Genomic DNA, 27,600 nt, shown 5'->3' on the forward strand with positions numbered 1-27,600 from the left:
GAATATTTAGATTTTTTTTGCACATTTTGAGAGTGCTGTAGAGCAGTGCACGCCTCTTACATTCTGGATACTCAGTAAATTTTGTGCTGCTAGCCTAGGCCACAACTCAGCATGCATTTTTATGTGCAGTATCGACAAGCCTATTCGACTAATTCACCTCGGTGCCGTGTTTAGTTAACTGACGTCATTTGGGCGAGTAGACGCAGAAGTGCCATAGACTCTAATGTTAAATGATCAGTATTGAAATAAATTACACAGAAATTACACTATCATAATTTCGAAGCCCTTAGTGAAAGACTTCAATTGTGTTTAACTGCCTCGTGTTTTTTTTTTTTTTTTTTGATTATAAATCAAATGAAGGCGAATTGCTGCTCTGCTGAGCTCTCATTGATTCTAAAGCAATAAAACAACAGTGAGAAAACATTTCTCAGCCATGGGAAATGTTTTATTGTAGCCACAAGATGATTTCCAGCTGTGACTATGATTAATTCTGCTCTTGAAATAGTACTTTTATAGCAAAGGTTTAACACTGGAGTTTATGGCACTTCTTCATCTAATCCCTCCAGTGACGTCAGTGAACCAAACCTGGCGGCGAGGTGAATAAGGCGAAGGGCTGTTACAAACAACATGATACGGTAGAGCAGAGTCATGACTTTAATCACATCAATAAGAAAATGGGCAGCTCAGCCTATTTTTAACTGTGGAGCAAAATGACAGAATTCCCTACCCAAGGCTATACGAGATGCAGGCTTTGTGAACATTTTTAAATGACAGTTGAAAAGTTATTTATGCAACATTGCTTTTAACTGTCATGCTTCCTTTGTTTTATTTTATTCTGTTCTTCTCTATATTTTATTGTTTTTATGGCCTTCTTTGTTTTCCATTTGTATGTCTTCCTTTGTTTCTACATGTCTTACTCTTTCTATGTCTTAATTTGTTTTATTTCCATCTTTTATATATCTTTTTGACATTTGTTTTCTGCTCTTTGTTTTTTAACTGATTGCTTGGTTTTATCACACAGTATTTGCACTTGTTTTAAATTGCCTGTTTTTCACTTTATTGTGAAGCACTTTGAGCTGTACTTCCTGTATGAAAGGTCCTATATAAATAAAGTCTTATTATTATTATTATTATTATTATTATTATCATTATTATTATTATTGTTGTTGTTGTTGTTGTGGTATTAAATGTTTTAGCTTTGATACTGTGAGGACAGGGAACATGGCATTTTCAGCAAATTTCCACAATTTTCTCTGCAGTCCTATTAACAGGATTATGATGGGGAATTGTCAGTTAACACAAATGGCTTAAAGAGGCTGTTGCTGAACTTGTGGTATGGACGATACTAACTGTGATACAAGGCCATAGTAACTGAATACTGTCTTGTTTAATCACTTAAGTAAAACAAACCACAGGCAACCAGCAAAATAATTGAACCATATTTTATTGTACTTCAGTGTTAGTTGTAACTCCATATATTGTTACTCTGTAAATCATTGTCTTCCAAGTGTGCATCATTACACAGGAGATGTACCTTGTAAGGTGTAGTGAATGAGCTATATCTCATGAAACGTGAATTCATCATCTGCCTTTGGTGGCATATTTGGGGTGCTATATATTCGTGTCTGGGGTGCTGTATATTCACATTTGGTATGCTGTATATTCACATTTTGGACTACAGTATATTCATATTTGGACTGCTGTATATTCACCTCTTGTCCTGGACAGGCATATCAGTTTCCTCGTGGGAGAAACCAGCCTGGACTGTACTCTCTGATGTGAAAATGTTTGCCATGGCAGGGTGTTTTTTTTTTTTTTTTTGCTTGTAAAGGGTCTGAGAGGAATGGATTTGATTTGCCATCGCCGACACCAGGCCCTACCACATCCACCGATAATGTATACCTCCTACTCCCACCCTATTTTGAACTTTTCCACAGATGCACCATGTGCCTCTGACCACAAAAATACAAAATGTCTGACGCCAAGCCGGCTGCACCCTGCACTTTGTGCCATTGATTCATGAAAATAGCTCTAAAGAGTGTGGTACACCTCTCTACATATGCCTCCACAAATGAACTATAAGCTCACTAAACATGATTTTGTTAAGTTACTGGAGAAGAAATTCCACCCTTGGAGATGGAAAAAAAATCTCTTACATTCACTTTTATAGCAAATTAGCATAACATATGCAACCTTGCAGTATAAAATGTTATTTATTTTAATAGACTTTCCATCTGACCATCCTTTTCAAAGGCAATTATTCTAAAAGTCAATGAACATATTATCTTCAGAGCAGACCTTGACTGCAAAATTAATTAGACAACATAATATCCTTCTGAGACAAAAGAAATATGATGTATTGCTCAGCTAAAAGCAGAAAATGGTAAACTTAAGGCATTAGAATGATAATGTCACCATTTTTGAGATGTAGGAATGATAGTATAACCCCAGGAGTTGGACAGAACAGTACAACTGCTCACTGAGATGCCAAAATGGTTAAATAAATTAACTTTACTGCTCTTGCTAACTTTTTTTTTTTTTTTTTTTTTTTCTGATTTTCAGACATACTCTGCACAACATTCCTAAACACCACTTTCTTCTGGCTGAATTACATCAAAAACATGTATGCTGAAAATTTAACCTGCTCTTTAGATTTTAATATGTTCAAAACCCATAGCCATTAAAAGCATTAATACTGTGCCATAGCATAATGTACAAGGAAAGAACAAGATACAGAAAAAATATGTATAGTTCAAAGTGTAGATAGAGTACGTATTGTAGGACTGGCTTTCTTTTTTTCTTGTTGACTATTGCCGATAAAAATCCACATAAATTTGAACATGTGAAATTGAAAATTTGCTTTTAAAGATTCATCCCCTGAAGTTAAAAAAATGTCTGGGGTGTAATGTCAAGATACTTTTGCTGCTGTGCAATTTCTATCTCATCAATTGAGCACATATTTCAAGCGAGAGTAGTATCCACCTTGAGCGCAGTTTGTAAGGTTACATGACCTCCTGTTTGAACTTCACATGATTTTCATGTTGAATTTTAATGGCGCTTCAGTCGGGCTGGCCTCGTCTGCCTCTTCTTTTCGTGGTACATATTCAATCTCTATATTGGATTTTGCATTCCCTTTACCTCTACTCCAGAGAAAGAGAATAACCAGGCAAAAGAGGACAACTCCGAGGAAAGAGATGAACCCCATGGTGGTTGCAATGATAAGTGTCTTTACATCAAATGGGAATGGAACTGTTGCCCGGGTCACGTTTGCACCTTCATCACTAGGCTGGTTGGAAATGAAGGCAAATGTTTTGTTTGGCTGATGGGGCCAGTTGGGAGAGTAGCTATGCACAAAGAGGTGAGCAGGTTTGGTGTCATTGCCTGCTGCGTTGCTTGCAACACACATGTAGGTACCGTTGTCCTGGATTTGGGCATAACGCACCTCCAGGGTACCATCGTTAGACACAGTAAGCCTTGACCCCACTGTTTTGGTAGTAATGAATTCCTTCCTTGGGGACAGCCACATTATTACAGGGACTGGATCACCTTTAGCTTCGCAAGTGAAGTGGACTGTAGTTCCCTCATCTACATGGCTTTCTTGAACCTTGAGGTCCACAATCTCAGACCTCTGGCAGGTGAAATAGTCAGAAGGGAGGACGTCAGGGAAGTCCTTGAACTCTTTGCCCTTTACAGCCTCAGGTGAAGCACACATGGGCTGCAGTCTATTGAAGTTGAGCCTCCACCTCCGGCGGAAGACCCAAAGCAGGCGACAGTCGCAAGCCAAAGGATTGTCGTACAGAGCGAGAGTCTCCAGGTTCCCCACAGAGTGGAAGACAGACTCCTCCAGGGTGCTCAAGCTATTGCTGGATACGTTGAGAATACGGAGATGATTGAGTCCTTTGAAAGAATAGGGCTCAATGATGGTTAATCGCCCACCAACCAAGTGAAAAGCCTGGAGCCTCTGTAGATTGAAGAGTTGGTTCCCTTCCACAGTATGAATGGGATTGAAAGACAGATTCAGAAATCGGAGATACCCCAGGTGACGGATGGCTTGGTAGGGGATGGCGGAAAGATTACAGCTTGTGATGGACAATGATGTGATGTTTAGTCCATACAGGCATTTTGGGGTCATCGTATCCAGGCTAGGCATATGAGAAATCTCCAACACTCGGAGTCGATAGAGCCTCTTGAAGGAGTAATCCCGTATGACACTGACATTGAAATGGCGCAATCGAAGCGACAACAGGTTATGCAGATGGCTGAGGGCATCAGTGGGCAATGAGCCTAGATTGCATCGCTCAATGCTGAGGCTTTCAAGGTTGCTGAGGCCATGAAAAGAGCGGGGCGAGATGAAGACTAGATGATTGTCACCAACCTCCAGAGTCCTCAGGTTGTATAGTTCCTGAAACATATAGTCCAGGAGAATGACAATTCTGTTCTCACTAATATCCAGTTGGGTGAGGTTGCTCAGGCCAGTGAACACTCCCAGCTGAATGAGCTTCAGCTGGTTGCTGCGCAGCCCTAGAGTCCGTAAGTTTACAAGGTTGCTAAAAACCCCAGGCTCAATGGATGAGATAGTGTTTTCGTTTAGTTGCAGCTCCTCTAACTGAGGATAATTAATGAACTCCTCCGGGCCCAGGCTTCTCAGGCGATTCTTGCTGAGATCCAGAATCCTGGTTTCAATCGGGATGCCTTCAGGAAGAGCTGCCAGTCTCCGTCGATGACACACAACCGAGCGCTCCTGGGCGTTGCAGTCACATCGGGAAGGGCAACCAGTGGTGGAGCCAGAAAGGACGGTGCCCAGCATCAGAACCAGGATGGGCTGCCAGCATGCCACCAGGTAGCTGTGCCCTCCTGCCTCCCCAGACACCATCCTGCTGCTTACCTTTGGAGACAAAAGAAAGAGTAAGTGTGAGCACACTGTACTGAAATGGTTTACAGAAATAGCTATGAAGAATGTTGACAATGTCATATAATAATTCAAAGATACTGAATTATTGTATAACATCAAATGAATTATTGATATATTTTTGATCAGATTTTATTTAAATATACTTATTTTGCACTATTTAAAAGGCAAATAAATAATACCTGCAAATGTGGAATTGGTTCTTTTAGAAAGTGCAAAAAAATCTGCACCAATTCAAAATTTCATTCAGCTCAAATATGCCTTCTTTCACTTTAATAAGTTAATCCTCCATCTTATCAACTCCAGTCAAATACAAAAATCAAACAGACCCCAGGAAGCAAAGCCACACAATTACAGATAAAATTTTCATTTCTAGAGGGAGAGAGACCTTAAAGTAACAAAATATTCAAGATCTATTATGTGAAAGACTGTCCCTCTCATTATTTTATTAATTTGGCTAATTGTCCAAATGGATGACAGTTACATTTTTATTAAGAGCATATACAAATTTCATTGAAAAGTTTTGTGAAAATATAGACTCATAATACAGTATATATCACGCGACATTACTTAAAATACAATAATATGAGCATGTGTCCAGTGATCCCGGCGGCAAATTACATGGTATAAAATAAATTATAATATGATAAATTAAAGATTAAAAAATGCTTTCAAGGTAAACCTGTATTTATTCACAGCACTATTTTTACTCATGATTCTGATTCACACCATAGTTCTTGTCACCACCGTATCCGCAGACTGAATGCATTTCTTGCATCAGAAAATGTCAGTTTCACAGTTATTCAAACATATTTGCAAAATGTTAACCTCTCCCCCTCTCTCTTTCCACCGAGCATGAATAAAGTTTCACTCTGAGAAGGAATTCAGTTGGTTTGCCTACCACATAAAAAAACAATCAATGATAAGGACCTGCTCATACAGCCCAAGCACCTCACCCTGCTCATGGTCCAAGGTTGCGTTAAAAAGAGAACTCACTTCACAATATAATTTTGTCTGCTCACAAGCAGGGTTTTTAATTAGCAGCCAAAAAATATCATTGCAGATCTTTAACCGGACTGCAAAGAAAAAAAAAAAAAGAAAAAGAAAAAAAAAAGACTTAACACATCCGGTGCCACTGGTAAGCTGTCGACCTTGAGGTGATATACAACAGAGATTGCTGCCAAGTGGTGAAAAATGGAGGGAGAGATTGTCAGTCGACTTTAAACCTCTATTTGCTTCAACTCAGGGGCACTTCAACTCGCTAAAGCCTTCAAAGCTCTACTTCTCACATCAATCATGCAATTTAAGTCGCAACTGTATTTGTGGTATGTGTTCAGAAAGCCTCATGCAGAGTCACAATAATGACTCTGGGATATTTTCTTACTGAGATGGGTTCTGTTGCCCCACCACTGTTTTGTTTACAGAGTGATTCATTGGATTTAATTGATTTTTTTCCCCACTTTGAAATGTATTATCTGGCCTGACAGTATATGTAACAGCAATATAAACACGTCATATGCATTCTGAGGTTGCAGGAACATTTTTAATATTTGTAACTACTGCAGCCAACAGGGCTTTATCACTTTAACTTCAAACTTAAATAAACAAGCAATGTATCTTTCAATGAAGCACCTCTTTTGTGTGTGTCTCACTATTTCAAGCGTGTGACACACTAAACAGGTGAGCAATAACCACATTGCTATGAAATTGGGAAAAAAAAAATATGATTATCATGGAAGTATTGCTAATATTTTCTAGTAATGTAAAGGAATGAATCTACAGATCTGGTTTCCAGGGAGTAAACACTGAATTCCTGCATTGAGAGATGAATATCCGCTCGAAGGCCAAATATTTATTATGCTGTCATAGCATGGATTGGAGGTGAATTAGTGCTGTGGATTGCTTCAGCTCAAATAAATGAAATATGAGGCAGTTCATTCATGACAAAACAATAGATATTTTAGAGTGCTTCAAATTTTTGTGATAGTGCTCTGAAGGGCCTTTTAGGCTGTGTCACAGTGTTGTACCATTCAAAAATGGATTAAGCTTGACAGTGAAGATGAAAATGATACCGCTTGTAGCACACCAACACAAATTATACCTTACAAATACCAAATGGGATCAAAGTCATGGGATTGAGGCAGCTTGGATTGTGGTCTGAGCAGATCCAATGGGCCAGTAAGTGCCACTTCCATTCTCACTTCCTCCAAAACTGCTCATTTCTGTTGGCTGCATGTGTCTGATCAGTCTGCCTCAGTCCATTGTGCCTGGGGTATAGTGAAAAGGAGACTGTCAGAATAAAAACAAAAGTTTTCATCTGAAACTCCTTTGTGACCTCCCACTTCTTTCTGTCTCTCACCAATTATGTGAATAGATGACATGTAGGCTTTGTCCAGTTGGGTGGTGGGAAAAAATCTGAACAAATTGTGCAGTTAAATGCTTTCAAAGACAAGAATCTCATGCATGAACACAACTTTTCACTTTTCCTCTTTTGTGACTGATTTATTTAAGTGAAATGAAACAGGCAGTCAGTGCTGGAAATTGGTGACTTTTTATTTGATTCACACAATTTAATTGTATCTGTCATGCCAGGAATTTTTTTGGTGCTCTGAGGCTCCCTGATGTCATAGCAAATACACAAGTTGTTAACAAAGTAGCACACCCACCCAAAAAAGAGGAAAATGTTGAATTACCCAAGTGTGAGAGGTTCCATTTATGCGCCTTGCTTCAAATCATTTTATTACATGTTTACAGCATATTGGGGTTTAAAGTATAATTTTATTTCCTCCTACCCTGGAGGGACAGGGAAAAAAGAAATTTGAGCTCTTGATCTATCAGTCCCTGTCTCCTTTCGTCCCACCCCGGTTCACTCCATTCCTCTTTGAATATTGGTGACCTTGGGAAGAATTCAAGTGGACAAGTCTTCTCTCCCCTCCCTCTCTATGACTGCTTCCATTTTCTCCGTGGACCTCTCACCCTGTCACATTCCTCTCTCAAAAACATCCCTCTGGCTACCCTTAGTCTCCTGTTGCCTTGAATCTCTGCAGCCCCTTTCTTCCTTCTGCCATGTGGCTTGATACTGGGTGGCAAACATTTGGAAGAGCTGTGCACTGAAATAGTGACAGTTCTCTGAATGTGTGCAAGCAGCCCACAGACATACAAACATTGTACATGAACAGCAGTGGAATGCACACATGCCCTTTCCATTATTAGTTATTTATGGCTCTGTGCCGCATAATGATATTGGGATACATACTAGTTTGGAAGAATATTGAACCCCGTTCCATACATATAAATGTAAGTCAAAAAAATCTTGCTGCATACCAGAACAGCTCTAGAGCCACTTGGTAAATAAACTATATATTTGAACATGTTTTGCAGGTAAAAGACAACACCGCAAGCAAAGTGAAGTGCATATTGCTTCATCTGCCTGATGATGCAATATACAAAAATGTGTTGCTTAAACATTTTTTAATTTCCTGTGCTTGGGCAGCAGTGCAAGAGATTAAGTAGCTCTGCAGGAGACATCTATTTTCCTTACATTTTTCTGTCATAAGTACCACATCTAAATAAAACTAATTTAGGAGCATCCTGTTGACTCACTGTATGGAGCTCGAATCACTAATGACACTTATTTAGCCACAGCGGCTTTTGTTTACATTTACAAATATTGTTACCAAGAGTTAACATAATATTGAGAACAACTAGGGGCCCAGAATTGATCTTTGGGGAATGCCACAATTGAGCGACATCAGGATAGAGGTGTCACTAATCACAACAGAAAATTTATTCTGAGAAGATTATAATGATATGATAGGACATATGCTGTATACATGAGATGTAAATTGCATACTAGTGCTTGTGAGCCTGACCCAGTTCCCTAGCCAGTTGATCAAAAGGCTGTGATCAACAGTATCAAAAGAAGTGGAGGCCTTTATTCACCCTGAGTAGCACAGTGTCTGTACTGTGGAGAAGATCTGAAATCTCACTGTAATTTTTCAAAGATGATGGAATTCATAAATGACAGTAAAGAAAAAAGGGGACATTCCAAGGATTTTGGACAAGAATGGCAATTTGTAAATAGGTCTGCAATAACTGACATTAAGGGGACTGAAAATTGGTTTCTATAAGAGAGAATGGACTGTGGCATGGTCAAAAAAGAGGGAAGTCTTTGTAACACATAAAATGTAACTTGCAACTGAGATACATCCTCGAGAAGAATGAACATTCATCTATGAAGGGAGCAACCCCTGCAAATTTAAGCCCGAGAATGGAAAGTCTACAAGAAACTGAATGGCCTGATGATCTACCATGTCAGGATGAAATGCTTGGTGAAAGAGAAAGCCACGTGAACTGTCCCTGGTGAGATGCAAAAGCAGTTAAGCTTAGCCAGTGGAGTCCATACAGCTATATTGATCCCTGTAGGAGATAAGCAAGTGTCCAGCACTCTCTTTTAATGAGCTCTAAAGTGGCCAAGATCAGCCAGTTGGGGCTGGAGTCCTTGGAGCAGCAGTTCAAGGAGGCTAAAGAGGTAAAAAAAGGCTGACAGAGTTTTTTTGGCATCTTTCTTGGGGAACAACCCGTTCCTACTTCGCATTGTACTCTGTGACAACACAAGGTGGAGAGTGGGACCAGAGATTTGTGGTGATTTCATTGAAAACTCCTTTGGGTTCACCAGCCAGCTGCTTGGGCACAATTATAGTCTTCCATCCATAACATCTTAACATCCTCTGTGACCCAACAGGACCTACCAGTGAAAACAAAACCTAGGGTGCACGGTGACAAATAATGCAGGAAGGTGGAAAAATGTTTTGTATTCTCTACTCTGAGTCTGTAGAGATGTTTAACTAATTCATTCAATGTGGCTCTGTAACAGTATAAAACCAGATATTACCACTGTTCACAACAGTCTAGTCTGCTTAACAATACTTGTCATTCTACTTGGCCCTGTAATTGCACAGACTCAAGTTCAAGTTTCAATGTTCAACTTTGTCATCCCTTGTTAGGGCAATGCTTTTGCAGCAAGGCACCATCATTAAAAACAGTTGACAATTGACAGTGAGTTGGCACAGTTACAAATCATACTACAGTCACCAATAAATAGCATAGAAAGTACAAAATACAAAAAATAATAGAGGCATAAATTGGAAAACAAACAAACAAAAGCAAGTATATCATCAATGTCCTAAAAAGGGTGTAGAAATACTAAACCAAGCTTAGTATTTGTATGTAGTGCCACAGTAGTGCGGACTGAGATGCTGAACAGTGCTGAAAGAGGAAAACTGGTCTTGTCAAGCAAGCTCAAATACATTCAGCAGTGTTGTCACTATAGAAGGGTTCTCCTGGATAAATGTAGAAACTGCTTTCTCACCATTTGACAGGCATTTCATATAGAAGATAGAAATGATAACTAAGTGAAGTTGAAAATAACATGGTGTTGTTCCAAAATGTGTTGTAAGTAGATTACAAATTATACCCCACCCTTGATGTTGTTTTAATGTTAATCATACTAGTATACTGTGATTTAGATCAAACCAAGTTTTTTTTTTTTTTTTTTTTTTCTATATCCAACTCCAACTTTGGGACAAATTGTACCTATGTATGATAATTTTCTATTTTCACAAACAATTCAAAAGAGATATATGTAAAAAAAAAAAAAAAAAAAAAAAAAAAAAAAAAAAAAAAAAAAACATCAGCTGAACCTAAAGGTAGCAGTGCCACACTTTGACATGTACTATAACATTCAAAGGATCAAACAGCCTTTGTTTCAAGTAACAACAACAACATAACTGTTATAGATTGATGCTGTGTAAACATTTCCACCCTAAGCAGCATGCTTTAGTGCTGTGGGAGCCTGATTCAGTTTGTAATTATTAATATGTAAGGGAATGGGGAAGTGCTCTTTTTTCATATGTAAATTATGCTGTGTCAGTCCCAGTTCATATCACAAATCTGATGACCATACATGCCTCGCAGAAGGACAAAGGGATCATCGCCCAAAGATTTCTCTCCATCGCCATGTTCTTTCCCCTTTAAGACTGCGAGTCAGTTGATATAAAAACACAAGTCAGTGTGATAGGTTCAGTATCTTTTCTGATCTCAGTCTACTTTCATTTTGTGGCTCTAATATTACATGGTTGAAAATGGAGACACAGGGTAAACCATATATCAATGACAATCAGCTGTGACACCCAGCTGACTCAACCGTGAGGACTAATTTCAGTTGGCTACAGTTTTTCTCTGCAGGATGCAAGGCTCTCAGCGCAAGCTTCTTATTTTTCAAACGTAGCAGGCAAGGAGTGCAGCTTCCACTTTCTACCTTGCAGGTAGCAGCTCTTCAAATAGAATTCAGCTGTAAGCTGCGAGGTGAGAGCTGGGATTTAGGAAGCTGCAGCTGCAGGCTGGGAAATGGGAGCTTTGAGGTGTGAGGTAGGAAGTGGGAGTTGGGAAGTGTGAGGGGGTAACTGGGAAGTGCAAACTGTTAGCTGCGAGGGGTTAACTGGGAAATGGGAACTCGGGGCTGCAGGCTGCAAGGAAGGAATTGGGCGTTGTGAGCTTTGCCTGCTGGACTTGAGGTAAAATGAGGACGGCTTGCACAGAGTTTGCATCTTGCAGATAAGAATTGCACTCTTGCTAATCTTGGTGGGCTGTTTAAGAAGGCAGATGTGGTTTATTAACTGTCATTGGAAATCAATCCTGGTCTAGCGTACTGACTCATCAGTTGCTTGAAGTAATTTGTGTGGACTGTCATGATTGTGGTTTGGTTTCTCAACTTTTGCATTGTCAGTTTCTCTTAACATTTTTCTTTTCGTAGCAGCAGTATATCATTATTTACTTTATACTAATGCTGTTTTTGGAGATAATAGCAACTGTGGTGAGCCCGTGTCCAGCTGGTCCATGCCCTATTTCTGGAGTGGGTGAAATATGGGCTTCACTGCACTGTTGAGTTCTTGTTTTCTTACTCTATATCACCATTGTTTTGTGTTGCAATGCCAAGAGTGTTTTTTTTTTTTTTTTTTTTGGAAACGGAAAACAGTTTCTCTGTGGGGACAATAAAGTTCCATACTTGGAGTACTTACTTACTTATCCACAAGCCCTGACCAGAAACAAGCTTTCAAAATCAGGCTGAACATGAAGTATCAAAGATTATGCAAATCTATGGGTCGTACACTGTCTTTACAAATATGTTTTTATTGATTCAGAAATATCAGTCCCAAAAATGGATCATTGCTCAGTTTTAATTGAAATACTCCCCATAGAGCAAGATAAATAATTGTCTGATAAATGTGCAGTACCCAGCTCATTTGTTGCCTACAGAAGAAGAATCACAGCTTCACTTGCTGTTGAGCTAGCCTTCTGAAGATGCATCATCCCATGTTATTTTTTTTAAAACTGCACTACTGAATGTTACTTGCACTCAAATTGGATGTTGAAAGTTTTGTTCTGTCCAAATTGACTTCTGGACCTTTCTGATAAGATTTTCAGTAATTGGATTCAGTTGATTATGAAAATTGGGTTTTTCACAACTCTTAAATGCCTTGTGTTCAATACATGCTAGAAAGACTGAATTTGGAAAATGGACAGTGAAAACTGATAAGTGACATTCTTATCGTTTAGTTTGGGATTTGGATTAGGTAATTCAATCCTACCTTTAATCGCTCTGAAATATTGCTTCTGCATTTTGCAAAACTGAAATGCAGAGATTAACAAAGCTTTGATGTTGAAATTTAGGATAATCCTGATTATCATTTCTGGCAGGGTGGATGCAAGGTGTATTTAGAATCATAATGGGCATTATATAGGACCAAGAAATTGTAGTTCAACTCATGAGAGTATGGAGAGCCTGTATGTCTTGAATGATTCAAATAGTATTTAATGTTTACGTCATAAATGAAAAAAGACTTTCTAAATAAATTCTCACACCAACTGTCATGATTGCAGCAGGGCGGGCGAGGCTAATGGTCAATGAGAGACGATCCTATGAGCCTATATTCTTCAAAGGGTCCTTGAGTTAATGGATCAAAAGCTGGGAAATGGGAAATTTTGATGTTTTGAAATAGACTTTGAATCGTAACGCAAAATTGAGGCGTATGTAAAAACTAACTCTCAGTCAGCAAGTGTAGTCTGATCCCGGGTCATGAAAAGGTTGGGGAATTTTAATTCTGATCCGCGTCGCAAGATTTAAAGAACTGGGCCCCAGAGTGAACTTGCAGTGTACCTAACTGGCAATATTTCCATGCGGATCTGTTTCTTGGTTCAGTGACAATGCCTGTAATTCCACAAAAGAGGCTCCCTTTTTTTTTTATTAACACCCATTCCTCTTGAAAGTCACTTCTAGCGGCAGGATAAGCTGGAAATTACACAAACCTTTATCCCCGACGCAGCATCAGGGGATATAAGATATTTTGGAGTGGAACTGAAAAGAAAGGGCAAAGTGCCATCCCAAAGGCAAATTTACCTCAGACAAGCTTCTTACAGTCCTTCATAGACAGTACAATGGGGTATTTTGTGTTATTTTCATACCAAATCACCCGTATCACCAGCTAGAAAATATGAAGTTAGTTTGCCTGGGCATGTTTTTGGAGGGTATTTTTATATCAGTATTTGTTCATCCTGGAGAAATTAGACTGTGTAACTGGCAACTTCACTAAAGGTGCTTTCGCCTCATGTAGCTTGTTTGCTTTGTTCCGATTCAGGGGCTGAAATGATACCATCGTTGCATTTGTCCCCCGGTTCGTTTGTGTTCGCACGGCAACATTCAACAGCGGTCCAGAGTTGTAAACAAACGGCAAACTGTTTTGTCATTGGTCAGAAATCTCACCGGAAGGACTCGCCTCAGGGCTCTTTGTTTTCCCACCGAGAGATTTGTAACAACATCGGCATACTTTAGCTCTGTCCTGACCTTTGGAGATCCTCAGCTTTCTGGTATTTCTGTGTTTGTGTGTGTGTGTGTGAGTGTGTTTGTGGTTACAACACAGTCTCCTAAAAATGACACTCCCAGACTTCTACACTGCTTTCCCCAGTACATTAAGAGGGAAACACATTTTTGTCGCGGATTACGTTTGTCTCTGACGCATCACAAATACATTTCTAATCAACCTATCTTGGTCTCGTACACCTGAACTGCACTCTCCGTCGTGTTTAGAGACACAGCGAGTTTTTTGGGTGGCTTGAGCTGACTGCGTTCTCGCTGCAAAGGGTTCAATCGGAAACGAGCCAAGACCAACCTTTCTTGGTGATCTGCTTATTTTGCCCTGCATCTGAGTGTGATTGCTTCATTCACACATGCGAAATGAACCGATCTTTGCGAGGGAAATGGAGCTAATTATTCTGAATTTCCAACTTTTTAACTGTAACATGTACACACTTTACATTACGTAATAGAAAGTAGATAGCATATCTATGATGGGTGTTTTGCCATCTCCTTATGTAATGCAGCATGTTTGGTGTTGATAGGAAATATATACAAACAAGCATAATGATATCGCTGTTTTTCAGATTCAAAAGGCAGATTTGATGCTTATCTGGATATGTGCAGCAGATTTTATGCCAAATGAACTTGGAGTAGGATATGTTACACACCTACGTATGTGTACATATATAAAATATATGTATGGAGTGTATTTAGTAGCAACTTTTGATAACAAAGTATTGGCTGTTTATTCATTTTATTTTTTCATTCATTCATTCAGTCATTCATTCATGTTTATACATAAAAGCGCATTTGCAGCGAGGAATCTTTACATTTGGTACTCAAAGAGATGCAATTAAGTTATGCAGCGGAGGCTTGATATTTTACAGAGGAACAACAAACTTCTTAACACAGTCCACACAACCATCTGCTCAGCTGTGATACACAACTCCTGCCAACTCACTGCTGTACAAACTCCTATAAACAATGGACTCTGCTGGACAAACTTTTTCATGAAAACACTTTTTTGTAATATCCAAAGTACGTTTTTCCTGCAATGTGGGCTGTTTTGTTTTACATGTCCGCCAACACGTCATTACTAATATGTTTTTTTTTTCTTTTTCTTTTGTGATGTTTAAAGGTTTTAATTTGTTTTTTAGTGTTTTTTTTTTTTTTTTAGTGCCATGTGTAATATTTTGGAGTCTGCTATACAGCCACCTGGGAGTAAGAGCAAGAACAAACCTCCATTCTCTGCCATATCTGTCTCAAATTTTGCATAAAGCAGTTATTATTAAATTTAAATGAGGAAGAATGCTGCAGAGGAGCAGCGCTGTGACCTTCTGAGTACAACTGTAGAACGCAAATGTGAGTATCCTGTGACTGATCTGCCTGCATCTGTCACTTAGCCATCCAGCACACACACTATTAACACATGGTCTGACAGTCTTCACCGCAATCATCTTCTCCACTTTCTTTAAGTGAGCCGGTGTGTGCCAGCGTCTGTGTTGCAGAGGAGTCGTCTTTCAGAAAATACTTTGATTATTACACCCTACAAAGTGCCTGGCTGTTTCATGTGTCCCTCCTTTCTAGGCCAACACAAATGAACCGTTGCATGCAGGATTGCCCTGATTTTAAAGTTAAGCTGTCAATAAGGTGGACTATACTTAGGAACTCGTAGTCTGCCATTTTCAGGTCGGCACTCTCATTTCCAGATAACAGTATTATTAAAAAATCATTATGAATCACCGTTACTCAAGGGAAGCATTATATATGTGCTCTCCACAACAAAAATAGCCAGGCTTCCAATACAAGGCCACATGAGAATAAGTTATAATACGTGTCCCTTAAATCCCCCACAGATAACATTGATTCATCTTTGCAACCTTGCTGCCAACGTTTGATTTGACAACTTGGCTATTATTTCATTTAAACCGGTAGAACTTTCAATCCTACACCAAGAAAATACGATCTTGGCTGTGACAACACCTACTTGCTCGTGCTGTGAAAAAAAAAAAAAAAAAGTGGTGGCTGCTCCATAATGATAAAACCACACCGCAGAATATTATGCATGTGACAGTGGAACAAAGCTCATTGTGGAGGAAAAAAAAATGAACAGCGCTGCTGCTTTCATTGTGACAAACCTTTTTGATTGAACTTCTATGGACTGGGACTGATGCACGGTATAGACTCCATAGTTTTGCTGCGCGAACGCTGGAGAGACTTCTGAATAGAGCCCCAATCACTCTGCTATTATCCGCCATATAAGTGTATTTTGTTATGCCATCTAAGTCGTTTGGAGGATTATTAATATTATCAAAATTATACTGAGAATAATGACGTTTTAGCTGCCACTTTGCAATACTCTCCCAGTCACATTTGAATAGGATCTTGTGAAATATGCCAGCTTAAACTACATTTTTAGTGATGCTTTCTTGCCTGAAATGTCACAATGAAATGACTTCATGCCCCAATTTGTGTTCCCAGTTCAAGGTTATAAATTATAGGCGTATGAATAGAGATTGAATTTGACAGTTTTTGGGGAGGGGGAGGGGGTCTTCATCATGGAGAAGAACCTTTTTCAAACTTTCAGATCCCACCAACTCCCCCAGTAGCCTGAGAATTCATGGCAGCTTTGCTTTGCAGGATAATTTAAATGTAAACTTGTATTTACACTGAAAACTCAGAGGCCTTTTATACCTCAGTTCACTTTGTAAATATGTTTCTGTTTACATCCAAGCAGTGCCAGATCTAGACATTTTTTTACACGGGGTGGCAGGCAGGGTGGGGTGGGGTTGCATTGATCCATCACCTTTGAAGATTACTGCATTACTGAGCGGATACTCTGCTGTAAACTGCACAGATTACTGCTGCTTACTGTAACTGCTCTACTAACCAACAGCCCTGTCATCGTCCTGATAACCTGCTGTGAAGGCTCTTTTATTCAATTTTCCACTAGGATGAGTCTAATTACATCACAACACCGGTACACATCAACCAACTAAAGCAGATGTCTATACCGCCATGTTTAATATTGAACAAAACAAAACAAAAAAAATAGCCTGTAACTTAAAAAACAAAACATTGCACTGATTGAACTGTAAGCATTGCTATACTGGAATTTGTAAAAACAAAGAACTGGCACACCATGCAGTCCAGCTGGACATGCGTCTCTTGGTTCCTGTCTTTCTGTCCATCTGTCTCTCTGTCAGTGTCTTGCTCCCTCCCTCTATCCGAATCTCTAAATATTCCCTAAAACTCGGATTCAAGGTATGAAAAAGGATATGTGTGATCAAGTCGAGGTATTTGACCACACCACAGCTCGGCTTGACTAATAAACTATTAAACTATTGCTGTTTAAGAACATGCTCTATCTAATTAAAAGAGAAGCTATTTCTAAGTATTGACCATTGGAAATATAGTTCAAGTGTTGAGCTTATTTCATTTTGAGCTCCCAATCAGATCAATCCAAAAAAACAAAGAAACAAACAAAACCCACCGTTGATAGGAAAATCCGATGTTATTCCCAGATATAAAGACAAAGGCTAGAGACAAACTCTCATAAGAAACACTGTGACAGTTCAAATTTACAAGCTCCTAAATGTCCCCTAAATATCCAGTTCTGCATTGTCATTAACAGCCCACTCACAGTTCAGTCACCTCCCTTTAGCAGCGAAAACAAGCCCGGCAGCGCCCGTTATGTGTGGTGAAGGTCACCCAGTAGCTGGGAGGTCCTTCCGACCGGGCAACACAGCAGCTCTCTTTTTAAAATTTGGACTGTGATGAAGCTTTTTGCAATTGTTGTGAGTTTTTTGTACCGTTTCAAGGAATAAAACTGGACTTTGACCCTTCCTTATTGTTGGGGGTGTGGCAGACTGGCCGACAGCCCGCAGCCGAGCAGATAAATATCAAACGCTCTGACAAGAAACTATTCAAGTCTTCTGCAGCTTCTTGCTTACTGTTGGCCTTGCCGCACTCAAGCCGCTACTGGTTTTCAGCTGCAAAATCCTTCACAAAGTCCTTTTTGAAAATGGGAAACTCCCATGACTCATGAAATGATCCTTTGTCTGTAATGAGTTTCCCATACACCCGACTTGCCGCTGCTACCAGCTGGGCTGCTATGCGTAGCTGTGAGGTAACTTACACAGACAACAGAGTCGCATTCACTCAAATTTCTGCCCAGCAACAAGTTTCTGTAAATTTTTTCAAACTGTTAATAAATTGCCCAAAATCGGGCTGGCAGCTGGGGTGGCAAGGGCATCCGAGCCACAGGGGAATGGTTGTGGGAATTGAGGAGTTACTTGCACACGCTCATTCACATCTCAGAGCTGCAGATTACAACTTCCCTGTGACTGCTGGCCACCCATCAGCTCCAGCGAAGCAGCAAGTGATTCTGTGCCTTCTTTACAGGTATTTAAATATTCAGTCATGAGGAAGGGAGGAGCCCTCTGGCACCATGTCCACTTCTGTACCTTTAGGCTGCTGCCACTCACATATATGCAGCTGTCACATACCGCCGCTTCTTGTATGAAACACTGAGTCAACAGAAAGAGCACAGAGTCCATACACCATACAAACCATATGTGCAGCTTTATCGAGGAAGACATCATTTCGATCCTGTGTGGGTTTTCGACAAGTCAAACGCCATTTGACCCGATGAAAATCCACATAGGATGGGAACGCTGGCCTTTTCAATAGAAGGTGTGCATATGGAGTCTGTAGTGTGCAGCCTCTGCTCTCTGATGCTGCTTGTGATCCAGCAAAGCGCCTCTGTTTGATGTGCGTATAACTCCTCACCTCAATGAAACACCGAGTCAAACAAGTGAAAATTAGCTTAAATAAACCAACAGCAGCTTTTCTAATGACTTATAATTACATGACCAAGCCTTTAAACGGTGCGCTAGACGGCAGGCAGTAGATTGCAACCCTCTGCCAGTGACATGCAGTTATCAGTGCAGTGATCTCGTTTTTCATGTTAGATTTTTACCAAGTGCTAATAATTTGTTCCATATATTATCAACCGTTTCACATTAGAAGATATTGAACACACATTTTCATCACCGTTGCGAAAATGTGATATGCCTGTTCAAATTTTAGCCACATTTTATCATTTTCACCTATTATGGCAGGTAACCATGTGGCCAATCAGAACATTATTTGTTCTTTGTCCATTTAGGCTGCCCTCCTACCGCTGTGCCGAGTTTAGAAAACAAATGAAAAGGTGATCATGTCAGAATTGGAAACGAGCTGCCCAGCATTCCCATGTTGTTTTATTGAGCCAATAATGGAGGGTTTGCCTCTTCTTATGTCTGCTGATAGGTAAAAAAAACAAACAAACAAACAAACAAACAAAAAAAAAGTTTGATGGCGTGGTGTGAATGTGTTTGGAAAATATATGCGTGAGAAGCCACACCCACCCCCACCTCCCCCCTGCATCTCCGTGGGTGGAGGTAATAAGCTCAGTATGGAGTGTGAACTGCACACACACAGCCAGTAATACACACAGATGGATCATCCGAGTCCTAGTAGGCTGTTCACCATTACTCAACATTGTATGTATTATGCACAGTATCGTCACATATACAGTACGTCAGGGCAGTGCAGATAAAATTAATATGACAGAAATGGCTGTGCTATGTTAAATGTGTTAAGACATGAAATTGTTCATGTGTTTGAAGTGCATGGTGATATGAAGTATGATAAAACTTGAATTTTTAAATAATATCCTCTAATTTGTTTCATGAGAGAGTTCACTTTGTATTTGCTTTTATGATTTATCTAGACAGTGAAGATGTTGATCATAATAACTTGATATCAGTCTGTCATCACAAAGTGATTCTATTGAGGGACGATGAACACAAGACTAAATGATTGCCTAGTGCTAATGGACACTTAACTGGTGCATTAGTGGTATAATTATCAATTTGTACTAATATAAAAAATGGCATACCCATAAGTCGGACGTTATGTTTAGACATGCCAATAGACCAGACTCATATTGATTATATGCAGCTTGAGACTGGCATGGAAAAACTGTTGCCAGGTAACCGTGATGGTTTTAATTGTTCAGTTTACCAAATTCAAGTCAGGAAATGCAAGAAATAAACAAGGACTGATAAACATGGAGGGTGATTTCCCACCCTTTGAAACTGTGTTGATTAGGATGAAGCTGCATATGTGGTAAACAAACAACACACACACACACACACACACACGCACACACACGCTCGCACATAACCTGATTACTGGGGCCCAATTAAAAGCTTTGTCTACTTCACAAAGCTTTGACGTGAAGAGCAGACACTTCACTCAGAGATTATCAGAGGTCTGTGGCTTGCAGAGGCTGCACTGCACTGTTAAAAAAAAAAAAAAAAAAAAAAAAAAAAAAAGAGAGAGGAAGAGTGTCTCCATAGCTGTCTGACTGCCGGAGTGTTGCAGGCACCATTATAAAGATGCACATATAACAGGCAATACAGATGAAAGTGTGAGACATCCGTTGTTTGACCTACATACATAATGATGCAAAGACCCCCCCCCCCCTCAGCACCCCACCCGCCCCCTCCCCAATCATCACACACACACACACACACACCCTCATCACCAGCAGCACCACCACCCATCTATCCAACCTGTGGCCACTGAAACACCTGCATAGAGTACCTTATCCCCAGCAAAACACACTCTTTTAGTGAAAAGGTGCGGGGCTGGAGGAGTTCACTGGGCTCTGAGGGAACATGGATGTTCATGAGGGCAGAGGAGCAGGTAACAACAAACATCCTGGCAAAGCACTCAGAAACACAAACCAGGTAATCTGCACTGCACAGCCACAGCGTAACACCTCTAGCTGTAATAGAAAGGGACACATGTGCATTTGCATACACACACACACACACACACACACACACAATTATTTATATATTTACTATGAAAAAATATTAAAACCACCTAAGCATAGTGATTACAGACACTCATCTGTGTGTGTGTTCCAAACACAGTGCAAACCCAGAGTATAGAGCACACAACAAAATGAAACCCATCCGGATGACAAAGCACAAATAAGATCTGGAGCCCCCATCAGTGAATAATTCCCTTTCTTTCTATCTCTTCCTTTCCCTATGACATCCCATTTTATTCCTGACATTATTTTGCTCCCTGGCGATTCCCTGGCCCCACCACTGCACCATAATAAATCTGATCCAATGCCTCAGCGCTCAAAGCCCACCATAGAGCCAGAGTACTTACCAGGACCGTCATGCAGAGAATTCTAATTCAGGCAGCTCCATGTTGCCAAGGAAATTCAAAATGCCTCGGAAAGCATGGAGACAAGGATGTAAGACACAAGAGAGGCTAGATTCAGATTGGATAGAGAAATATGTGAGGTGATGAGGATCCCTCGTCTGAGGGGCATATGAGAAATGCCTCCGTCCTCTCCAGATGCGCTAAATCCGGCAACACTGATAGGCTGACATGTAAACACACAGGCAGCTCTGCTGGCTCACACACGCTCACATACATGCTGCACCTAGCAGAGACAGAGAGGAAGAGGGAGGGGCAGCTGATGAGTGAGGTGGAAGGAGGAGCTGCAGTGCACAGGGAGAAAGAGAGGCAAGGAGCAGAGGCAGAGAGGGGAGTTAAAAAGAGAGAAACGTTCTGATTGCACTGGCAGCGTCTTCTGATGTTTGTTTACTTGAATTTCACTGTTTGCAGCATGATTGGAATTATCTAGTTGACTGAAAGGGAGGTTGTGCAAATGAGAGGAAGGGAATCAGAGTAATGTGTGGTGACAGAGACAAGAGGGAGAGAAATATTAATGTGAAAAGAAGCAGAGTGATGTGGATGAGCAGAATGTGTAATAATGCAATGCAAGAAATGAAATTCAGTTCCTGCACATGCAGCACTACATACCCCAGGTGGCAAAGAGAGGTATAAGAATATTGTCACACCAACTGAGGACAATGGTGGACAGGAATGGATGGGTATTTTTTCCCTCATGTCAAGACTCCTCCATCATTTCTCGCCAAAGGCTGTTGATTAATGCCACCCATAGTGCAGAGCAGAGTAATCATCAAACACTCACCTTTCACTGCTGTCGGGTGAAAACCCTGTAACTCCAATTTTCACTTCCACTGAAGGATCACACGCCTCTCCGTACATGCTGAAAAAGATTCTACAACCCTCGGGCTAATAACACCCTTTCAGAAAAGGTTGGATATAAATGAAAATGCATGGCCGTCAAGCTAATTACAAAACTGACTTTCTTAGCTCCTGCGCAGCTGATTTATCAGAGACATAAGGTTTTCATCTGACAGCAGCACTTTCCTGTGGATAGAGGTGGTGAGAGGCACAGGCTTAACGATGCCAGTGGGTATATGAGGCTGGCACACACATGCTGGCAGGGCCTAGGAGGCTCCACAATCAGAGGGTGTTTATTAGAGATTAGGTTGCTGAGGTTTTAAGTGAGTGGTGGTAGACATAAAGAGCTCCTGGACGCCATATGATCCATGTATTATTCGCAAGCTTGGAATGAGATAGCTGTTGTTTTATCTTGTATGAGGACGGCGGGTGATCCACTCTCTTCTTGCACTAAATCTCTTTGACAAACAGCAATGCAAAGAGCTGAGACAGCCATGGGTGGCCCATCATAGCTGTGCAAAAAGTGCGGAAGGAGAGGAATTATCGAGGTAATTGAATAAAGGGAACCGCTCTCCAACAATACCACATTAAAAAAAATATGGCTCATTTCAGCAGCTGGAAGCCTAAGCTGAAATCGATGAGGTACATCCATGCAAGAAGTGAAACCAGAGGAGATGCATGCTGAACACATTTGAATGGATGACACTAATGGTAAGAGCCACCTAATGTGGAGTGGTATGAATTCATCCTTTTTTTTTAGCGGAGATTTTGAAGGATATTGTTGCATGATGGCTACTGACAAAGATTGGGCTGTTCATTCACATTTTCAGCAGGCGCATTCAAAATGAAAACATGTTGCTATGAATATTTCGGTTTCTGTGCTAACAGATGAGGGCCTTCGGGACTAGTACTTGGAACACAATCACTCGCATCCTATCATTTTTGATTAGATTTTCCACTGAGACAGTCGGGAAGCTGAGGAACAGACTTACTATGTTAGACTCATGATGTTCTTGCAGGATTTAGTCCCATGAAAATGTGGTTTTGGAGCCAGGCATCTTGACCACAATACAATCTTGGCACTACTACCACAATATATACTACTAATAATAAACATGCACATACATGCAGTCTAAACCTCTGATATGATTTGTTGGCACGATAAAGACTTGAGGCACACAGCTATGAGTGCTTTCCTTGACCTGCCAAGAAAAGAGCCACTGCTTTTTACTAAAAATACTTAGTGGGCGCACTGCACATAAACACAAAACTGCTCCGCTGGCTGTGTGTTGTTATAAGAAAGGGCTTTTTGGGTGTACGCATGACTGGAACGAATGAAACTACATTAACTTTAACCTCCACCTGTTAACACCAAAGTGCTGTAGTGGCACAATATTGCTGTAACTAAGAGAGTCACTGCAGAAAATATTTAATTCATGCGTTGACCTAGCCACAACAGTTCAGAAAATCACTGAACTACTTCCTGTTAAATGAATGTCCTGTGAACCAGGCTGGCTGATGCTTGCTGATGTTTCTTTCTTTTTTCGTTCCTTTTTTTTTTAATCCCGGTAGTCACACAATGCCTTTTTTTTTTTTTTTAACATCAGTAGATCCCAAAAGCATGAGTTCACCGGTTCTGTCCTCACACCAGCCAGTGTGTGCACGTCCAGTGTTTCCCACAGGATGACACAGTATCTCGCAGAGTGCCACAAATGTACAAATTGTCCTTACTTACAGTAACAGCAGCAGCAGCACTGTGTCACTGCCCCAGTTAGGAGCAAATTGTAGAATTTTACGTTTCACTTTCAATTTGTTTTAATAGTTTAGAGGGGCTTGTTCTCCCACAGGACATTACATAATGTGAGAGACTGATTCTGACCAATTTTATAATAACCGCATATTGGGATAGGTGTGTGTGGGGGTATGTGTGTGTGTGTGTATATTGCAGCAGGCTGGAGGAAATGCAGTAAGATGGTAAAGACTGCTATAATTTTTTAAAAATTTTATTTATTTATTTTTATTTTATTTTATTTTTTTTTCATTTTATTTTATTTTATTTTATTTTATTTTATTTTATTTTATTTTGGCATTTCCTCCAGCAGGCTGGAGGAAATGCAATAAGATGGTAAAGACTGCTATAATTTTTTTTTAATTTTAATGCAGTAAGATGGTAAAGACTGCTATAATTTTTTTAAAATTGTATTTATTTATTTTTATTTTATTTTATTTTATTTTATTTTATTTTATTTTATTTATTTATTTATTTATTTTTTATTTATTTTATTTATTTATTTATTTTTATTTTTATTTTTTCCCATAATGGGTATTGTTATTGTTCCTTTTTTGTGTACTGTTGCTGCTTTGTCTCACATTTGTAGTTGTTATTTCCATTTAGTATTTTTTATTTTATTGTCCTTTTTTATTTTTGCTTTGTCTTGTAGGTGCATTGTAAAAACGTATAAATGTAGCAGGATGAATGATATAACTGATGAAAGCAATTATAGACAATATGAAAACCTGCAATAAAATAGTAAAAAAAAAAGACTGCTCTAATGATCCTAACAATAATAACAGCAACATATTTAGTGATTCTGCACTGTGCACAGCTCTAAATGAAAGCTTGACATGAAATATTATTTTTGCTTTGCTTAAGTCTTGTCACTTTGCCTTTGTGGATGACTGGAAGCTGCAGCCCAATCCCATGTAACAAGCCTTCTCCCAAGCCGTTATGGAAACTGGATTAGCACATTAGCTTTAAACAAGCACTTTGTTAGTCAGCAAGCTAACATCAAACATCAAACCCAGATCTCTTTGAAGCTTGCATCTAACCCAGTCGCTCTAGTTGCTTAGTAGCTGTCTCTCGAGGCGAGATTTCACTGTCGCTTATGGGTGATGCAGCACATTTGGAGGTAAAAGAAGTCTGATTTTTATAGTGCATTCCATTTGAACTGGGAATCCATATCCATATCAAACTGGGGAACGTCGGAGGAACCTCACCGACCCCGACCTCAAAATCTAAGATGGCTGCTGCGTGTTGGAAAACTGAAGTCGCATACAGTTCATTAGCACTTTCGAAACAAGGACAAGGCTAAACAAGGCTGGAGCAGGACAGGTGTGTTGGGGGAAGAAAGCAAACTGGGCAGGACTAAGGCAACACAGGAAGGACACGGAGCACTCAGCCAACACCCAAACAGAAAACGCAAAGCCATGTTTTGCCCTACGTGAGCACTAAAGCATTATAACATCACCAGATGACATAACAGGCCTAGCAGGCTCTGCAGTTAAGAGAAAACTAGTCAAGTAAATGAAGTGCATATAATTTTGTAGGAGCGTCTTCTGCAGGAAAACATGAGCCGAGTCATCGCAGAAAGATCGAATGATGAGCTGAAATGAGGTTTTTGATGTTTGTTCTCAGCACTGCACTCGCAGCCCTGAAGGGTCTGCGGAGTCATTTTGACTTGTTTATGCCACGGTCAATCTATCAAAGGACTTTGATGTTAATGAGGACAAGGAGGTAGCACATAAGTAAAATGCAGAGGAGGAGGCTGGACAACAACATGATAAAATGAATAATGATATTTATAATTTCAGAGCTGCTTTTGTAAATAATCTCTTTGCTTTGTGTGTTCGTGTGTTCCTAACTCCTAACCGTGCAACATGTAGGACATAGAGGACAAAGTTCTGTGTTTGAAGCTTTCCATTTTTGTTTCTTCAGCGTTTTTAACTCGCAGTATGCGGAGACATGAAAGCACACATGCATGAATACAATGCAATACAATGCAATATAACTGAAAACACTGAGTAATAATACAAAACAGGTCTCTGGCACAGCTTCTGGTGCCATATAAATAGTAATTGCAGTAGCAGAGAGGCTTGGTACCTGGGTGTCACCTTTGAAACGCCCAAAGACCAGAGCCCTGTCTCTTTGAATGGGGAGCTGCATGAATCTAAAGCTCCTTGTCCTTTGCTTTCTATAGGGACAGTCAGTTTGTACACAGCATGGGATCGTAGAGTTTGTTCTGAAGGACATTAGTCCCACAGAAAAACCACATTTTCCATTCGCCAGTGCTCGCACGCCACACGATCCTCACAGCGAGATTACCCCCGCTTTTGCCATGGTAACTGCAAACATGTCATGTCAAGCAAGTTGTTGAGTTATAGAGATTTTTTTGATTTTTAAATGTTTTTATCTGTTGGTTCACGAATATCAAAGTCGTGCAGCTTCGCAAAAATCTTAAAGTGTGACCGGCTGATCGTGCGTCTTGTGTTCACGTGCCTCCTTTTTTAGATTTTCAAAATTTCTCTTTGCAAACTGACAAAGTGCAGTCTCTCCTTTTACACTCATAGTGATTCTACTAATCCCTCTCTAAAGATACATTTCTTTATCTTTGGAGAGTGACCACCAGCAAAACAAGACACGGAAACAAAACACCAACATGCAATGCAAAACACACCGACAAACAGTGTTTGCATAAGCAACTGTGAACACTGAGATTTAGACATGACTCTGCTTCTGTGCAGCACATTCACTGATTCAGGGTTACATCCAGTAGTTGAACAGAATACCATGAATAATAATAATATTAGCTCATATTAATTCATTTTATTAATATTAAACCTTATATATAGAGCATCTCTCACACAAAGGACGAAGTGCTGCACAGTACAACGAAGAAATAAAGTCCTTCATATAAGATACAAAGAAAAAAGTCAGACACATTACATAATCATAAAGTTATGCACATTTTCATGGTAGAGCCTAATTTAAGCACAGACACAAACATCCAGTGAATAGTGTAACACAAGCACTGCTTTCTCATTTACTTTTTTTTTTTTTTTTTTTTTTTTTAGTTTTTCTCTACCCACTTAGACTTTAAAATGTCTTAAGATGGAAATTGTGGAGTTCTGCCGCTGCATTTCTCCAGTGGCGCTCCAGACATCTGTGAAACGCATGCCAAGGCGCGCTGACGCTGTCGGTGACCCAAAGCCATGTTAGGACACTAATGACGCCATTCCTTTCATTTTGGCAGTCGGGTTTTCATCCCTTGCTTCCGTTCCCTCGCTGTGATGCCAATTATTAAGCAATGAATAATTTCCTTCAAGGATATCCTTCCTTGTTGATGCCTCACCTGACACTCCCTGCCTCCTGATGCATGCTGATGGACCTTGTTAAAATGTTGCTTCACAGTTTTACAGTGGAGGTTGGCAGGCATGCAAGTGTAATGATATGGGTGGCCCTGTGTTTATATACATTCATTTATTTCGGATGGATGAAATGATGAGATTCTATTTACTTTGCAGATTTTTTTTTCTTTTCAAGTGTCAATCAAATAGAGCATGCTTTTCAACCTTGAAACATTTGTCCTTCTTTTTTTTTAAATTTTATTTTCAGGCCTTGTTTTTGTATGCTTTGCCGTTAGCTCTGTGTGCTGTTAGCTTGGCAACCGGGGGAGCATGCATACTCTATTCCTACTTGACAGTGACAAAGTGCTCACAATTTTATCTTACCCAAGGAATCTCTCTAGGATGTTTATTACAACGTTCTTACACATCCTCCCCAAGACAGGGACAATAACCTCAAGTGAAATCCTTATTAAACAAAACAGGGGAAAGATGCCCTATTGGAGCCCAACTTGCAGATCATTTGGGC

The 27,600-nt window shown here is 40.0% G+C and overlaps 1 protein-coding gene across 1 annotated transcript; it reads right to left on the reverse strand.

Annotated features, from left to right (window-relative positions):
- Nucleotides 1-1,127: 1,127 nt before the first annotated feature.
- lingo1b (leucine rich repeat and Ig domain containing 1b) lies at nucleotides 1,128-21,262 on the reverse strand. The gene is made up of 2 exons (XM_030075984.1): nucleotides 21,060-21,262; nucleotides 1,128-4,885 (listed from the first exon to the last, which is right to left on the reverse strand). The coding sequence occupies exons 1-2, from the start codon at nucleotides 21,069-21,071 to the stop codon at nucleotides 3,026-3,028; spliced, it is 1,872 nt and encodes a 623-aa protein (XP_029931844.1). The 5' UTR covers nucleotides 21,072-21,262; the 3' UTR covers nucleotides 1,128-3,025.
- Nucleotides 21,263-27,600: the final 6,338 nt, after the last annotated feature.

This window comes from Myripristis murdjan, chromosome 3 (assembly GCF_902150065.1).
Source record: "Myripristis murdjan chromosome 3, fMyrMur1.1, whole genome shotgun sequence".
In the NCBI taxonomy this organism is placed as follows: domain Eukaryota; kingdom Metazoa; phylum Chordata; class Actinopteri; order Holocentriformes; family Holocentridae; genus Myripristis; species Myripristis murdjan.